This window comes from Nelumbo nucifera, chromosome 3, assembly GCF_055504915.1.
Source record: "Nelumbo nucifera cultivar China Antique chromosome 3, China Antique-T2T, whole genome shotgun sequence".
Taxonomy (NCBI): domain Eukaryota; kingdom Viridiplantae; phylum Streptophyta; class Magnoliopsida; order Proteales; family Nelumbonaceae; genus Nelumbo; species Nelumbo nucifera.
This window is the reverse complement of record NC_142651.1, coordinates 66,459,565-66,478,879: the sequence shown is the minus strand read 5'-3', so window position 1 is coordinate 66,478,879 and position 19,315 is coordinate 66,459,565. Positions and strand designations below refer to the sequence as shown.

At 40.0% G+C, this 19,315-nt stretch overlaps 1 protein-coding gene across 1 annotated transcript in view; it reads right to left on the bottom strand.

The window, feature by feature from the left end:
• The window catches only part of LOC104588916 (signal peptide peptidase-like 2), a 140,151-nt gene that overhangs the window by 7,727 nt on the left and 113,109 nt on the right, over positions 1-19,315 (bottom strand). The window contains exon 11 of the mRNA XM_010247040.3: positions 6,570-6,712. Coding sequence (XP_010245342.2) covers positions 6,570-6,712 — 143 coding nt within the window. The remainder of the gene's footprint in view (positions 1-6,569; positions 6,713-19,315) is intronic.

The window sequence follows — 19,315 nt, the reverse complement described above, 5'->3', positions numbered from 1 at the left end:
TGTTTGAGATTGATTAGTTCATCAAATGAATTGCTTGTTAATGCGGGCCCGAATCTGAGAAGGTAGTAGGATTTGAATTGGGTCCAACTGAGCCCAGGTTCCTCCTGCTCCGATATATAAAACCAAAGCTACGCCTCCTCTGTCATGTGGAATGCGGCTAAGCCTACCTTGTCCCTGTCCTCTGTCCGTTGGTTGCGGAAGAACTGCTCACATCTGTACAGCCATCCCAAAGGATCTCCAGTTCCATTATAGGAAGGAAATTCCAGCCTGCTGTATTTGGGAATGATCGCGGTTCCCTGGGCAACGACCTGCTGCTCGTCGAATGATTCTGCCATGTCTAGTCGGCGGCCGTCTATGGTTGCAGCCCCTTCTTTCCTTGCTGGAAAAATATAACTCCATGAAGCGCCTCATTTCTCGGAAGTCGTCCTTGATCTCGCGCACCTCCTTACTGTTTTCTACAAGTTTGTGCTCCAGATCATGAACCCTAGTCTTCAATTGCTCAAAGTCACCCATGACGCCCTGCTCTGATACCAAATTGTTAAGGGCCCCGCGAATAGGATCTTGTCACAGGTCGGTTAACGGGGAAAACTTCTTGTTTTCCCTTTTTTCGAGGAACCTATCTTTAGCGCTTTTATGGTGATTTGATAAAGAGATCACCAACTCTCCTCTGCTGTCTGCGGCTGTATTCCTTTCCAACTAAAGCATGCATAATACAACCTACCTATTTGAACCCCTACAAACCAAACTTGCACTGTCAATCCACTATACCACTGAGGTCAGCCCTCTTCGAACCCTCAAATAGAGGGTTTTCTACGAACCACATGAAACAGTCACAACACCACCCATTGGAGGTATGAAAACCTCTAGAACAAATGTCCAATCGATCAGTGAGAAATCTGCAAAAACCTAGGAGGATGCACACTGAGAAGAAAAAAAAACTGGATTGATCTGAACTGATTATATTGGCTCTGATACCATGATAAAGTTCAGATCTATGTAGCCTTCAGGCTCGAAATAATAAAGGAAAAGAAATAATGGTGAAATAGTAGAAGAAAAAGACGAGAAAAGAAGGACAGAAAATAAGGTCTGGTTCTAACTAGAGAGAGATCTCTCTAGTCGGCCAATTTTATTTATAGTTTTCTAAAACAAATGCACAAAGACTATTGTGCCCTCACTTAAATGTGGGACACATCACTTAACTTAGGGTCAACTTGTAACTACATCAAGCATACAACACAATGTAAATTGGCTCTACTACCCCTCTACAGCTGACTCTAACAGATACAAACATATCTGAGGAGCCAGTCATATGGTCCAAGGCTCTAGAATCAATTACCAAGGGTGAAGGTGTAGAACTAAAAACAAGGCAGTCAATGCCTGACTTCACAAGTGTAGCAATGGTAGCACTGGAAGAAGAAGATTAGCAAAGCTTTTCGTACTCTTCAATCACACTAAGACTCCCAAAATCATCTTTCACCATAGCATGGTTAGCCTAGGAAGAGACAAAGTGATTATAAAAAAAGTTGACCGTGTGACTTTCTCGTCCACAATGTGAGCACTCACGAGCTGAACTACGGACACCAGCACCACCTCTTATACCTCCTGCCTCTTTACCCCCTCCACATCCACCCCTGGGCCCACAGAAAAACCCCTTGCACTACTTCCACCTCTACCATGCATACCTCTACCAGTAAAACCTCCTCTAGAAGATACCATGACTGATCCCTCTAAAGGCGGGGCATGATCACTATGTGGAGTTGAGGCTTTCCATATGCCGGAGAAAACCTCAGAAAAAGATGAAAGATCATTGCTACCTAAGGTTTGGGCCCACGCTAATTCAAATTCAAACCTCGACCTAGATAAAAAGCTTACAACATCTAGATGTTCTCTTTTTTCTTTTTGTCTTCAAATCAGTGGATAGGGGTTGATAAACATTAAGTTTATCCCTTATGATTTTTAAAGAAGCATAGTAGTTTTCAACACATTTTATCCCCTTGTTGAAGAGAAAAATAGTCCTAGTATAACTAGTAAATTCTTGTGACATTGTCTTGTCCAGAATACAACTTTTTGGCATGGTCCCAAATCTCCATTGTTGTATCCCAAATATTGCAATGAGAGATGTCTCAACTGACTTGGCCAATGGAATGTAGTTAGTATCATTAAGTTTCACCAAGATGCATTTGGAGGACTTTGGTTCAAACTTGGAGTGATAGGGTCCGAGAAGCTAAACAAAACAGGTACAACCAAATGTTTTAAGGGGAATAGTAAACAACTCCTCATTTGGGTATAGAAGGGAAAAAGGAGGTTTCATTTCAAGAACCTGAGAAGGAACCCGATTAATAAGATATACCGCCGTGAGGATAGCATCACCCCAGAAGCGAATAGGATCATTAGAGGTAAACATAATACTTCTAGCCACCTCCAAGATGTGCCTATTCTTCCTTTCTGCAACCCCATTCTGTTGAGGTGTATGAGGGCAAGTGCTCTGGTGGATAACCCCATGATTAAGAAGGTAAGATGCCAATGGCTTAGCAAAGTATTCCTTTGCATTATCAGATCTAAGAACTTTGATCTTGGCATCAAACTGTGTTAGGATCATTTGGTGGAAGTTTTGGGTTAGGGCGGGAACCTCATCTCGTGAACGCATAAGATAAACCCAAGAAAACCGAGTGTGGTCATCAACAAATAACAAAAAATATCTGTACCCACCCATAGAAGGGATGTGATATGGCCCCCAAACATCAGTATGCACAATATCAAAAGAACTATTACTCCTTTTATTACTCAATGAATAAGAGTTTCTACAATGTTTAGCCAACTCACAACTTTCACATTTCAACTAGGACAACTTAACAGACTCAAACAAAGTAGGAAACAAACTCTTTAAGGATCGAAAAGACAAATGACCCAATCGGTTATACCAAAGCATAACCGGACTCACAATCTGAGAAACAAGTGACTTCTTATCCACTGACTCTTCCTGACAAGAGCTCTCCCCGAGCAAATAGATCCCATTCATCTCACGGCCAGTCCCAATTACCTTCTTTGTCTCCAGGTCTTGAAAAACACATCGGTCAGGGAAGAAAGTTACTGAGCAGTTCATATGTTTGGTAATACTACTAACTGAAAGAAGGTTAGTATCAAGCTTAGGAACATGTAAGACAGAAGACAAGGAGATAGTATCCGAGAGCTTGATGTCACCCTTGCCAGAAATAGGGACAAGAGAGCCATCAACAATAGATACTTTATCCCTACCAGAAGATAAATGATAAGTGGTAAACAATGAAAGCAAGCTAGTCATATGGTCAGATAAACCTGAATCTATTGCCCAACAGGGTTTAGTAATACCTGGAGCTGAGGCATGGTAGGTTGAGGCTCGAGTACCTGAATGTGCGAAAGCAGATGTGGCAGGGGCTGATGGTGACTGCGGTGGCTGAGCTGAGTTCCCAACTTCCTTTTCCAACTATATTAGAGCAGCTCGAACTGCAGCTAAGGTCTCTAAGGGTGTGCCTCTTGTGCCAGACGAGGATGCTGAATCAGTAGTCACAGCCACATGAGCATTACCCTTCTTGCTTCTCAACTTTGCCGGGACCAAATGAGGATGCAACTTCCAACATGTTTCTTTTGTGTGTTTGGGTTTCTTACAATGCTCACATACCACATCCCTTTTATCTTCCTTCTTCCTGTCCCTTTCTAAATCACCCCCTGATTTGGGTTTAACAGCTACAAGGGCTGGTGTAAGAGGCTGAGGTTGCATCATGACCTTCCTCTTGGTCTCTTCACTATGCACTAAGGAGTATGCCTGAGAGAGGGTCACACTATCTCTGGTCAAAATCTGTTGCCGCACAATATCTTACTCTGAATTCAGGCCTGCCAGAAATTCAAACACCCTGTTTGTCTCGATGTGCTTTCTATGGGTCTGTGCATCTTTGGGACTCTCCCACTGAAGAGTCTCTAAGTGATCAATCTCATGCCACAGGGACTTCAAGGTAGAGAAGTAGACCGAAACCGGTTTCTTTCCTTGTTTAAGAATATTCACTTCACATTTCAATTCATATGCTCTGGCAACATTAAGGGGTTGGGAATAAGTTTCTTTCATAACATCCCATATCTCCTTGGCTGTCTTTGCCCACAAGTAATTTCGGCTGATATGGGGTTGCATAGAGTTACATAGCCATGTCATAACCAAGTAGTTTTCTTGGACCCACTTGGTATACATGGGGTCTCCCTTGGAGGGTTCTTTAACATCTCCCAAGAGATACCCTACTTTGCCCCTTCCCCCAATAGCCATCATGGCTGATTGGGCCCATTCCAAATAGTTTGATCCATCAAATCTTACGGTTGTAATCTGAAAACCTATCTCAGAAACACCACCATAACTGCTGTTCCCAGAACTGCCTTCTGCCTGATTCTTAAACTCCATTTCGGCCAAGAACCAGTAGTCTCAAAAATTAGGGTTACTACAGTCAAAGAACAACACTTGGACTATCAATCACAATCAAAAATCAGTATAGAACCAATCTGTATTCACGGTATATGTGCATGAAACAGGTATAAGTCTGATCTGAAACCAATTAGCAAACACAACAGCAGCAGTCCGTACAGTTTTCACCCCTTAAGAGAGTTCGAAACCCAAGAAAAATGTGAAAACAGCTTGGAGAATAATCTGATATGCTGAAGCAGAATTAGGGTTTTAATCAGTCCTAAAAAAAATTCTCAGCCGCACATTCCAAGCAGTACCGTACAGATAAGACTTGTAGTAGGGTTAATATGAAACCCTAAAACTGGTCAATGGTGAGGAGAAACTTAAGAAGAGCTTCACAGGTAGATCACAAGGCTCAGCCCAGCATTAGGGTTTGCCACAGGGTTAAGACAAAACCCTAGAGAACAGAAAGAAGAAAACCCTAGAGTGGTTTGGCCGCCCTTTCTATATAGGTCCAACCTATCTTCTCTAATAGTACTTCTCTCAGAAAATAAAAAACTTACAAGAGAATGCTGTTTGCTGCCTTCCAAGGTTACCCGAACCCTAGCCTTCTCTGATTCTTCCTGATCACCAACACTCTGCAACCGTGGCAAGTCTTCAATAGCTGCTAAACCCTCTGGCGATCTCCAAGAACCAGTCAATGAATTCCACTTTCTCAGCTTCCAGCCCTAGATGGTTCTCATGTGGTTGGCTAGACTAGACTCACATGAGAAACCCTAACTCTGATACCAAGTAGACGTTCAAGACTGCTATCAGCCTTGAACCCTAATAGATTTCAGGTTCGAAAATAGAAGAAAAGGTATATAGAAGAGAGGAGAAAGAGAAGAGAGAGCAGTAGAACACAAGGGTTGAAAGGAGGGACAAAATCTTAATGTTCTGACACCGCCACTTTTATTTAGTATTTATAGGTTATGCTCACTACATGGAAAGGACAAATCTGCCCTTAGTATTTACATAACAAATATAACAAAATATAACTAAAATAAATAACAACTGAAATAACCAACTGACCACCAGCTAACCCTAGGATGACTAGAACACATTCTACCCTACGAACACAGTGGGACCATAGCTGTGGGGCCCACATCAGTGTTCTCTACAATGTCCACTGTCAATCATCTTCTCCGTACTCAAATCCTGAAAGGCACAATAAGATGGAAAGAAGGTTACAAAACAATCATCTTCCCCGTATTTATAATGTATTTTTTATTTATGGGCTGGGAGCACTGTTGTACATCATTTCTTGTATATACTATATTATAGCTGTACAACTTTTATTTTGTTTTTGTAAAGGAAGGGCATAATGCTCCCTTTCATTCTCTTTCACATCAATATATAAGATATGTTTCTAGGCATGGTCTCAGATTAGACACAACAGATTGGATTTCTCATCTTCAAACTGCTTCTAATAGAGACTCTCCTAGGCACCAATCTACCCAAAAATCATCTAAGATTAGGAAAAAGATCCTTGACCAATAGAGAAATACTTCTTTTATACCATCTTTTTGAATATACTTCTTCAATTCATCAATACATCAATAAAATCAATAATTAGTTTGGTTAATAAGTGCAGAAAACAGATGGGAAGAGGAGAATAAGAGAACACAGGAAGAAAAGATCCAATTATTGGGCATAATTGCTGCCCCATTATTGTTTATGGTAATTAATAAAGAAATAATAGTCCAATAAAGGGTACTTAAGGGCCCATTAACAATTAGTTGTCATGATTGTTGCTCTTGCAGCAATAACAAATAAAGAAATAACAGTCCAACTAAGTAAAAATAAATCTAGACAGACTAATAGGAAATAAACTGCACAAACAATTAGATTGTTCATAATTCAACAACAATCATTGCAAGAATGAAAGTGACGGTTGTTTCAGTTCATATCATATACTTTTTAAAGAACTATGTAAAGAATGAACCATACGAAAACCAATATGGTTCATTAAGTTGCTAGAGAAACTAGGAAATTGAATATTCCACGATTTCTAACCTATTTAATATATGGATATAATATGTGTAAATACAACTTTAGGGTTAGGAAAATGAAAATAATACCTTAAATAAATAGACTTAAATGATACCTGTAAGTAAAGGAAATAAGCAAACCAGGGAAAAGAACGTCCCCAAAGCCAACCATATTATATCCACCCCAGGGATCAAAATATCGAGGGATTCTCAAAAGCAGAGGAATGGCCACTCCACCACTATGACTGCCACGGGCAACCTACAAATCAAAGAAGTAGTCATGTCTATGGAGTTTGTAACTAGATTAATATACAACTATAATTATGTATTTTGGCATCCTCCATTCCTCTAGCATTTATAATGTCATAAAACAATTTGTAAAAGGAAATAAAGATCCATAAGCAAAGATATTTTTGATGATAAAAAAAATTATTATAAGAAAAAATAGATGACAATTTCTATATAGAGATTTCACCAACATAATCATAATTATCCATATTAGAACAGCCCTAAAATACCCCAAAGATTTGAATATAGATCCTATTTAATGATTTTTGATTTCAGAGAAGAAGAAGAATAAGAAGAGGGAGAAGAGAAGAAGCAAAATACTTAGAGAGGCAAAAGTCTTGGCTGGCAGTGCTAGCTTTAATATTTATTGTGTAGGGTAGTCAAACATAATAAAAGGAAAAAAGACAAAAGTGCCCCTTGCAGAACATAACTATTAATATTACATCACTTCCCCTCAAGTGTTAGACAGTGTATGCCCTTAGCTCCAATTAGATTGATGTACAGATATATTTATTGTAAATGAATAAAAGTACATTATTGTTTCATGTTGTCATTGGTATGTTTCTGTGAAAATTACCCCTTAAAATGGACACTTATGAGACTCGTGTTAGTTTAAAATGTTCTCAGCCACTGGATAGACTTGGGAAGTTTATCTTGCCAAGGCTGACACTATGTGCTACCAAAGAAGTTGGAGTAGCTTGTCTCAGCTGCTAGGGTTAGACCCGAAGCACATGTAGTGTGTGTTTGATTGAAACTCTGAACCTGGACCATTTTCCAGTTATGCGCTGGACCATGGAAACTGATGGGAAAAACTGAAAAGTTACACATAACCCCTAGACTTGATTATGGTACTGCACTAGGTGTTAGATCGGACTGTCTTCGATATGCCAATCAGTGAGATCCTTTGGGGGTCAAAACCTGGGTATGTTGGGGCAGTCTAAGAATTCACTTGAGTGGGTGATCGTAGTGATAGGATCGGCCCCTTTTCCGGACAATGTGAATGATCGGGACTGTACTCTCTGTAATGGAAACCTAAATTGTTGGCAGTGGATTTCAACCATGTTTGAGATTTTGTTTTGAAAAGTATATTTATATGATATATATATATATATATTATGTTTTAAGAAAAGTGTTTGCAAAAGGTTTTAATTCCCGGGATCCATCCGAGCAGAGAGTAATGCTGCACCTTGCAGTCAGGGGAGAGGTCATTCCCTGTCGGGTAGTGTTTGATCATTGTAGGCTGAGAGGTTAAGTGTAATTGACCATTAAGGGCTAAATACCTGATGGGCTATATCTTACTTAAGCCCATTATCCTTGGGTCTTCATAGGATGGCTAGATTCAAGGATCGTTTAACTATAAATGTTGGGCCCATTTTGAGCTCATAATGATGAGCTTAGGGGTTCATTGCACTTGGCAGTGAATTTAGCCAAGCCTTTTCACAGAGGCTGGGCCGAACTCATGTCCGAGCATAGAGTGACGCTGCACCTTGCAGTCAGGGGAGAGGTCCTTCCCTGTCGGGTAGTGTTTGATCATTGTGGGCTGAGAGGTTAAGTGTAATTGACCATTAAGGGCTAATTACCTGATGGGCTATATCTTACTTAAGTCCATTATCCTTGGGTCTTCATAGGATGGCTGGATTCAAGGATCGTTTAACTATAAATGTTGGGCCCATTTTGAGCTCATAATGATGAGCTCAGGGGTTCACTGCACTTGGTAGTGAATTTGGCCAAGCCTTTTCACAGAGGCTGGGCTGAACCCATGTGGGCTTATGTGAGGTCATTGTGGGGTCCCACGCCATACAAATCAAACCTAAATAAGCCAGCAACAGTCTTGGGTCGTGAGCTATATAGTTAATGGGCCTAAAGCCCATGATTAATATGATTAATCAAAATGTCACATGACTGCTTAAGCTGTCATATGACATGGATGAATATGTTTGGATATGGGTAAGGAGCACCCATTTTCTTAAGAAGATAAGACCTATCTTATGATAGAGTCCGGATCCAAATAAAGATTTGGATAAACTCCTAATTCAATTAGAAGAGGTGCTCCATAAAGGATAAAGAAAAGAAGAGACCGAACTACTCATTGTTTCTCTGCAATTCAGCTTTCTCTCTTCTCCTCTTGTTGCCCAAGAAACCGTAGTTCGATCTCAGTATTTGGGACTGATCTTGATCAGTTCTCTCTTTGATTTTTGCAAGAAAAATATAGAGAAAAATCGTACTCACCTCCCCAGTTCGATCCAAGGAATTGGATTGCAGTTTTGTTGAAAACTGCGTTGCTGAACTGGCTTCAACTTCTAGCTGCACCATCTTCAATGGAAGCTGGTTTTGGGATTTGATTTGGGCGTGAACTACCACCTTGGGATCTACATTTGTGGAATCCGTATCAGGTATACATCTCCCTCTTGTTTGGTTTCAAATCTGGTTTGATTTCAGTCAAGATTGATCATAGAAAAATGCTGTTTTTCTAAAACAGGGAATGCGATTCCCAGAAGGTTAAAGAATTTTTTTTGAAAATTTGCCTAGCCATATAGCATGGTTCGGCCGTCCATTTGATGGATTCTCACCTTCATCAAGTTGGGGTATAGATATCAATCATCCCCAACTTGTCACAAAGATCATAATGCCACAAGGAGTTCAATCCCTTGTCACAAAGATCATATGGAGTGCATACTTCTCCCTTCTCTAGTTTCTCTATGATAGTGTTTATCTACCTCAATGTGCTTGGTTCTATCATGAAGAATAGGATTGACTGCAATATTATTGATAGCAGCCTTATTGTCACAATAAGAGTGGCATAGGACTATGTAGAGGAAAACCCAATTCACCTAATAAACTTTTAACCCATAATATTTCTACTTCTGCACTAGATTTGGCTACCACACTTTGTTTCTTCTCCATGTAACAAGATTTACCCCCACAAAGGTATAATACCCACTAGTGGATTTTCTATCATTCACAAAACTTGTTCAATCAGCATGAATGTAAACATCAACTTTCATATGTCCATAATTCCTGAATAAAAGACTTGTCCTTGGGAATTTCTTTAGGCACTTGAGAACCCTATGTGCTGCTTCTAGGTGTGCTACTTTGGGTGCATGCATGAACTGAATAAGGACTCCCACTACATGTGCAATGCTGGCCTAGTCATAGATAAGTATAGGAGTCTACCCACAAGCTTTTGGTAATGATTTGAATCTTTTATGGGCTCATTATTGCAGTCCCTGAGTCTGTGATTCATCTCTATAGAAGTATCAGCTGGTTTTGCCCTAAGCTTCCCTATATCTTTCAGGAGATTGAGGGCATACTTCCTTTGAAAGATGAAGATTCCTTGTTGAGAGAGGGCAACTCCAATCCCAAGAACTTCTTTAGCCTCTGTATCTTTGAGACCTAATCGCCATTTATAACTATGCCTTCCACATAGACAATCAAGGTTGTCGTCTTTCCTTTTTTCTTCAAAAAGAGTGTGTGATCAGTTTGACACTGTTTAAAACCCATTTGGTGAAATCTGCTAAACCAAGCCCTTGGTGATTGTTTTAGACCATATAAAGAGTTCTTCAATTTGTAGGCTGTGTTCACTGCCCTTGGCACAAAAGCAAGAGATTCGATCATGTACACCTCCTCCAAATCACCATTCGAGAAGGCAATTTTTATGTTTAATTTATGGAGTTCTCAATCTAGATTTGTTGCTAAAGAGAGGAGAACCCAAATAGAGTTCATCCTTTGCCATTGGAGCAAAAGTTTCTACATAGTCAACTTCATAAACCTATGTAAAATCTTTTTCTACCAAGTAATCCTTGTATCTCTCCATTGTGTCGTCTGCCTTATGTTTCACAGAGAACACCCATTTGCACCCCACATGTTCCTCTCCCTTAAGAAGATCTTCCAACTTCCATGTACCAATTTTATGTAGGGCATTAATCTCTTCCTTCATTGCATCTATCCAGTCAAGAACATTTAAGGCCTTTGCAACACTCTTAGGAAGGGGGACACTATCAATGGCAGAAAGGAAAGCATGAAATGAGGGTGAGATGTTCTCATAAGATAAAAAAAATGAGCCATATGATGGTGTATGGTGCATGATCTGACACCTTTCCCTTTTGTAATAAGAAGGTCCAGATCACAAGCTGAGGTGTCAATGTCAATAGGTTCGAGAATATCAACTAGAATAATGGTACCTAGATTGGGTGAGGGATCCAACCCCTAGAGTCCAATGGCATTGGTTGCATAGTTACAGGTTGCTCCATAGCTATTGAACTCTGCTGGCCTTGGCTTTTGTAGCTTTTTCTACGAAAGACCTAGAATGAAGGAGGGTCAAGAGGAGAAGGTAAGCAAACCTGTGTCTGTTTTTGTTTCTCCTCACCTGACCTCTCCCCCTTGAGAAGAAAGAGGGGAATAGGGCATTTTCAAGAAAGAGACATCCCTAGAAACAAAGTCTTTTTTTTTTTTGAAATAGAACCAAAGCAACAATAACCCTTCTGGGAAAGAGGATAACCAAGGAAAACACAAACAATAACCTTAGGATCAAGCTTACCACGAGTGGAGAATAAATCATGGACGAAGCACTGACAACGAAAGACATGCATAGGTATAGGAAACAATGGGGCCTGAGGGATAGAGATGGCAAGTTGGCCCATCCCCATGGGGCCTCGCTTCGTCCCCTCCTCGGTCACGGAGGGTTTTTTGACCACTGATTGGGGTTCGGGGAAACCCAAAACTTTGGGGATCGGAGATGGGGCTGGGATGGTATTTGTCCACCCCGCCCCGACCCTGACCTTGAACCCACCCTGACTATATAATTATACTATATTATATTACATAATATAAAATAGTTCTAGGTAGGTTTAAAAAACATAAAAGAATAAATTTGTAAGTATATATGTAGGAATGAGCAGGGAAAGGCAGGGTAAATTCGGGGATCCCCGTTCCTTATAGGGACAGGGCAGGGTTTAGGATTGCTAGCCCACTGAGGTGTGGGGTAGGGCAATGGAGTTCAAGGTCGAGGACGAGGCAGGAAAAACACGGCCTTGCCCTGCCCTGTTGCCATTCCTACTGAAGGAAGAGGAGTTGATGTGGATGCTTATATTCTAATTACCGAGATGGTGCCCGATTGATAACATAGGCAACAATTAAAACTGCATCCACCCAAAATCATTTTGGAACATTCATTTGCAAAAGTAATCCCTGAGCAACTTCTAGAAGTTGGCGATTTGTTTCCTACAACCCCATTCTGTTGAGGGATTCTAGCATAGGAGCTTTGATGAAGGGAGGCACAGGATGCAAAAAATTATGTGAGGTCACCATGGAAATACTCCACATTGTCTGATTAAAAAACTTGAATCTCTGTCTGAAATTGGGTATAAACCATACGAAAATCTCTAACAAATTTAGGAACTTCTTCTGTGAAAATTTGAGAGAAAAATGAATTGATTGTATTGTCTTGGAAGGAGCATATACACAACTTTATATAGAATTACAGAGCTAATTTACAGGGTGATAAAATAGGAAACTAACTTTTCCTAAAAAACTAATTTCTATATCAGTGGGATTCTCCAATTAATATCCCATGATTCTAGGAAATTAAGTTTCCTAAACTGATGGACCTAAAATTATGGAGAATCAATCAGAGAGTCAATCTTCTACTTTCCAACACTCCCCCTCAAGTTGGTGAATATGCATCTTTCATTCCCAGCTTGGAGATAAGTCCTTGGAATGCCACACTGCAAAGCCCTTTTGTCAGCACATCTGTCAGTTGACCATTCGTTGAGACGTATGGAGTGCAAATTAATTCGCTATCCAGCTTTTCCTTTATGAAATGCCTATCTATCTCAATGTGCTTTGTCCTGTCATGTTGGACGGGATTGTGAGCAATGTTAATAGCTGACTTGTTGTCACAGAATAATCTCATTGGACCTTCCCATCTGATCTTTAGGTCTTCCAAAATTATCTTGAGCCATAGTAATTCACATACTCCCTGAGCCATTGCCCTGAATTCTGCCTCCGCACTTGATCTAGCTACCACATTCTACTTCTTACTCCTCCATGTCACAAGATTTCCTCCAAGGAACGTACAGTAACCTGTAGTGGACCGCCTATCCATGGGAGAGCCTGCATAATCTGCATCGGTGTATGCCTCTAGGGTTAATCCAGTATTTCTTTTAAACAAGATTCCTTTGCCAGGATTAGCCTTTAGGTAATGTAGTATCTTATAAATCGCCTGTAGGTGAACCTCTTTCGGGTTGTGCATAAACTGGCTAGCCACACTCACGGCATATGCTATGTCTGGCCTTGTGTGGGCAAGATATATAAGTTTTCCTACTAATCTTTGGTACATTTCCCTATTCACGGCTGGATCTTCATTTGCTTATCCCAATTTGTGATTTGGCTCAATCGGTGTGGAGGATGGTTTGCATGCTAACTTTCCTGTCTCTCTTAAAAGATTTGTTACATATTTCTGTTGTGAGATAAAGATGCCTTCTCTGGAATGAGCTACTTCAATCCCTAGAAAATACTTCAATCTCCCAAGTTCTTTTATTTCGAATTCTCTGAATAGGCATCTTCTCAAGGCTTCCTTCTCCTTTTCATCATTTCCTGTCACAATTATGTCATCGACATATACCAGAAGAGTCGTGACTCCCCCTGCATCCGAATGCTTTATAAAGAGTGTATGATCTCCCTAACTTTGTTTGTATCCGATGGCAAGCATAACTTTAGTAAATCTTCCAAACCACGCCCTAGGTGATTGCTTGAGACCATATAGTGCTTTCTTCAACTTGCAAACTTTATTTCCTTTTAGATTTCCTTTGAAGCCCGGAGGAATATCCATGTATATCTCCTCCTCTAAATTACCGTGAAGAAAAGCATTCTTTACATCAAATTGCTCCAAGTACCAGTCGAAGTTAGCTGCTAGTGACAACAAAATTCTTACCGTATTCATCTTAGCCACTGGAGCGAATGTCTCCTAATAGTCAACACCATAGGTTTGTGTATATCCTTTTGCCACGAGTCTTGCCTTGTATCTTTCTAGAGAGCCGTCTGACTTGTACTTTATTGTGAAAACCCACTTGCAGCCCACGGGTTTCTTTCCTGGTGGTAGGTCAACAATTTCCCATGTTTGATTCTTATCTAGAGCCTGCATCTCTTCTCTCATAGCATCTTTCCATTTCTCATCAGATAATGCCTCAGATAAAGTATTAGGAATATGAACGGTGTTTGGACTAACTAGGAAACTCCTATGTGATGGTGAGAATTTTTTTAGGACACAAAATTTGCTAAGGGATATAAGGGATGTTTAGTGCATTCTCTTGTGCCTTTCCTAAGGGCAATAGGAAGATCTTGGTCAGATGCTAATTCAGAAGAAATTTCTGGAACTGTATTTACCTCATTCTCAGGATTAGGAGTTGAATCTTGAACCTGCACAAGATTAGGATCCTGGTTTCTTCTTCTTGAATATACCTGCAATCTCATAGAGTCACAAAGTTCATCATTCTCTGTCATGGGTCTGGTATGAATGGGTGAAGAAGTTGGTTTGGTTTGAGGTGGTTCGATAGGTGCAGATACGGATTGAACTGGTATAGATGCCGAGTTTGTGTGTTGAGAAACTGTAGGTAGACCAAGCGGGAACAATTCTCTGTCCTTATCTTCAATGAATGACAAAGACTCCCCCTGAAGATAAGGTTGAGTGAAATATGGTGTTTTTTCTTCAAAAGTGACATCAATAGAGACAAAGAATTTTTTAGTAGGTGGGTGGTAACACTTATAACCCTTTTGGGTGGACGAATAACCCACAAAAATACACTTGATGGCTCTTGGATCTAATTTCCCTCTATTATGGGTATGAACATGGACAAAAGCAGTGTATCCAAAGATTCTTGGGATGAGATTATTTGTTGTACGTAGATTGGGATAAAATTGAGAAAGTGTTTCCATTGGTGTTTTAAATCCCAACACCCTCGAAGGTAATCGATTTATAATGTATGCGGCTGTAAACACAGCTTCCCCCCAATAGGTTTTTGGAACATGCTGGTGGAAAAGTAAGGCTCGGGTTGTAGCTAGTAGATGACCATTCTTCCTTTCTGCTACTCCGTTTTGTTGTGGAGTATTAATGCAGGAGGATTCATGGATAATCCCTTCTTTTTGAAAATATGGGGATAAAGTTTAGTTGAAATAATCTCGTGCATTATCCGATCTAAATCTTTTGATTCTGACCCCAAACTGATTTTGGATCATGTTATGGAAATTTGGGAGTACACTACTTACATCTGATTTAGATTTAAGAAGAAAGATCCAAGAGACCCTAGTGCAATCATCAATAAAAGAGACGAACCATCGTGAGCCAGACACATTTGGAACTGTGGAGGGTCCCCATATATCACTATGGATCAAAAAGAATGGGACTGAACTTCTCTTGTTACTGATTGGAAAGGCACACGCTTGTGTTTTGCAAATTCACACACATCACAATGAAAATATTCAACACTCAATCCTTTAAACAAGGAGGGAATAGTTTTCAAAATTCCAAAAGATGGATGCCCTAGTCTAAAGTGATGAAGCCAAATGGTGTCTTTGTTGGATGATGAAAGGAATGACAGAGATAACTTATCCTGGACATAATTTGATTTGCATGATTCTTCAAGATAGTAGAGTCCATTCTTCTCCTTACCAAGTCCAATCCTCTTCCATGAATCCTGGTCCTGAAATATACAGTAAGAAGGATAGAAAAGCACATTACAGTTCATGCCATGGGTGAATTTTTGGATGGATATCATGTTAGTGGACAATTTTGGAACATGAAGGACACTTTTTAGTGTAAGTGATGGATTAATATGGATATCCCCAAGGCCAGCTACGGTAGTAAGGGAACCGTCTGCAATGGCTATTTTTCGATTGCTTGGGCAGGGGGTGTAAGTGCTAAAATGTAGTGAGGAGTGAGTCATGTGATCTGTGGCTCCTGAGTCAATAACCCATAAATCCCTAATAGGTTCATCTGAGACATTTAGTCCGTGAGGAATAGAAAACTTACCTGGGATTGCAAGAGAGCCTGTACCACTAGGTTTCTCCAACGATCCCAGAAGCCCCCTTAACTTTTCGATCTCCTCCTTATTGAACTCGGTCATGTCTGGAGGCTTTTCTTGGCTCGGCTGATTTGTGGTGAAGTTAGCTTGACTTCGACTCTTCTGTTGTTCTCCTCGGTAGCCCCATTCCCTATTCGATGGTTTACCATTCAGCTTCCAACACTTCTCTTTGGTGTGCCTTGGTTTCTTGCAATAGGTACACCAAAGAGACTCCTTGTTGTCCCGTGCAGAGGACAAATCTGTCTTCATTCCTTCCAGTATTTTCGGTTGTTCCATCCTTGTAGTCATGGCTGAACCTTCTGGTACTTGGGGTTCAAGCATAACCCCCCTACGGCTTTCTTCAGCACGAATCAGAGAAATAATCTCATTTAGAGATGGTACCTCTTCTTTGCCGAGAATCTGGACCCTAACTTGATCAAATTCTGCGTTGAGAGTCCTGCAAGAAAGTCATAAACGCGATCATTCTTGAAAAAAACTCTTTAGGATTGCTGCATCCACTGCACATTTAGTCTCAATGCACCGATAATGATCGAGTTCTTGCCACGGGTTCTGCAGTAAATTTGCATACTCGGTAACTGTCTTCCTGCCTTGTTTAGTTGCTCCAGTCTTGATTTTGATTTCGTACACTTGTGCTGCATCACGTGCTTTTGAATATGTTTGTCGGACGACATCCCAAATCTCTTTAGCCGTGGATAAAAACATACACGTGTCGCTGATTTCAGGATTCATTGAATTCCATAACCATGACATGATCATGGAGCCAGCTTCGTCCCATGCATGAAATCTTGGATCTCCTTCCTTCGGTCCCGTCCCTAAGAGATGGCTAAGCTTTCCTTTTCCCTTTAAATATGTTCGAACAAACTGAGACCACTTCAAATAATTTTTCCCGTTCAACCTATATGCTGCCTGAATGTTTTGCAGGTCGCCAGATGCTTGATGTGAGGAAACCTCTTCCGATTGTGCAGTGGTATTTGATACGGTGGCTTCTGACATATTGGGTGGGCTTCAAGAAAGAGAGAAAAATAGACAATGAAGGTCTGAAAAACTTAGTAAGGGTTGGCGATGAAGGCCTAAAGAATCTTTCAGCCAATGTAAAAAAACAGGTAACTGTAATGCTCCACCAAACTGAAGAGTGGATCGAAACCACTCAAAATCAAAACTGATCCAAACGAAACCAAAGGGATTCAGTAAATCTGCTCTGGGCAACACCAGATCTAAGATTTCAGACTGGTTTGATGTCTCTACAAAGAGATCCAAGAAAAAAGGATGAATCCGATGGCGCAACAGTCCAGAAGAAGCAAAAATGTAGAGTTCAGATCTGTAGCCGATCTCGAAGAAGAATCAAGGACACTCAAGAACCTCCCAAATACTGTTTGAGAGTTCTTGAACCAGCAGCAGAGATGACCAAAGAGATACTATGTGTGGATTAAGTCGTGACCTGCTCTGATACCATGTGAAAATTTGAGAGAAAAATGAATTGATTGTATTGTCTTGGAAGGAGCATATACACAACTTTATATAGAATTACTGAACTAATTTACAGGGTGATAAAATAGGAAACTAACTTTTCCTAAAAAACTAATTTCTATATCAGTGGGACTCTCCAATTAATATCCCATGATTCTAGGAAATTAAGTTTCCTAAACTGATGGACCTAAAATTATGGAGAATCAATCAGAGAGTCAATTTTCTACTTTCCAACATCTTCTTAGGAGTGCATAGGGTAAACCCAAGTGTATTGAGAGAAGTCATTTATAAAAGAAATGAAATACTTGTTGTCATTCTTAGTTAGAATATAACAAGGCCCCAAACATCAGGATACACAAGATAAAAGGGAAAATCTGATCTTTTATTATGTAAAGGAAATGAAGTTGTACAATGCTTATTCAACTGACATACTTGACACTAAAAATCACTGACTGACATAGAGTTAAACAATTCTAGAAACAAGTAATTCAAGGAGTTGAAAGACATATGGCCCAAACAATGGTGCCACAAAATAACTTGACTCTTACTTGACTAACTCAAAAGACTCTAAGACCACAATACCAACTTTATTTGCCAACATAGATATCATCAACCATGTTTCCTTTACCAATCGTCCTTTTGGAGGCCAAATTCTGAAAAACACAAGAATGTGGATAAATGTTACTGAGCAATTCAAGGTATGAGTAATATTGCTAATGGATAACAAATTAATAGGCAACTTTGGGACATGTAAGACATTTGATAGTGAAAGAACAGAAGGCAAAGATATAGATCCTCGACCAACAATGGAGGAGAAGGATCCATCAAACAACCTCACTTTATCCCTACTAAAGAGAAGAGTGTACGATTGGAAAAGAGTTGACTTACTAGTCATATGGTTTGAAGCACCGTAATCAATAATCCATGGGGATTCCGGAGTGTCAGTAGATACATTGAAAGTGGAGGAGTTACCTGAGGAGGAAGCAAAAGAAGTCAAAGGTGTAGATCCAAAATATGCCTGATGGAGTGCCATACCATATTGCTCCAAATGGTTATAAAAGGAGTTAATAATATCCTCCTTGAGATCAAAATTAGGGGCAATCCTAAGAAGAACTCATGATAGAAAGACCATTATGAGGCTCATGAGATGCTAAGTTTGTTGAGGTGAATTTCTTCTAATTTGGTTTCTTACTTTGTTCCTGTGCTGATTTCTTTCTCAATTTTTGTGCTCACTTTGGTTTCCCATTCAACTTCTAACAAGTCTCACGAGTGTGCTTGGATTTCTAACGATGAGTGCACCGCAATTTATGTTTATCATCCACTCTTTAGCTTCCCCCTATCTTGCTAAATTTGTGTTACTTCTCATTCCTAAAGCATTAATCCCCCCCTTAGGAGCATTCTGTAGTGAGAATAGGTTGATTGGGCCTTAGGATCTTTATTTTGTTTAATTCATGTTTTTGCTTATGTTCTTTGAATAGTGGGCCTTAGTTATGGGCCTGTTACTTTTTTTTTATTGTTTCTTTAGTGCTGGCTGCTCAATTAAGGGCACTCATGGAATTGTACTTAGATTAGAATAAAAAGAAATAAAAGAGATCTATGGGGGATCTTTTCTCTTCCCTTCTCCTTTCTCTCATCTCCTTCTTCAATCTTCTGTCGAAACTTCTCTTTCTTCTTTTCTTTTCTTTTCTTATTTTTTCTATATTTTCTGAATTATTATAGGTGTGTTTTACAACTTGATATTAGAACAGGTTCTCACCTTCAACATTTTTCTCCTTTCTTGGCCCATACATAGTGTGTATGGAGAATTGACCAGTTGATTAATTAACAACTTTATGTAGCCCAGTTGGGAGGATTTTTGGAGAGGTTTTGTGGAGTTTTTCATCCCTAATTGAAGCCCAAGGTAGGTTCTTGGAGATTTTTCCCAAAAACCCTAGATAACTGGAGAAGGGAAGCCTTTTGATTTTCATTAAGGGTGATTTGTGTTGGATAGAGTTTTGGAACCTTTGGTAGGATCGGTTGAACTTTCTCTT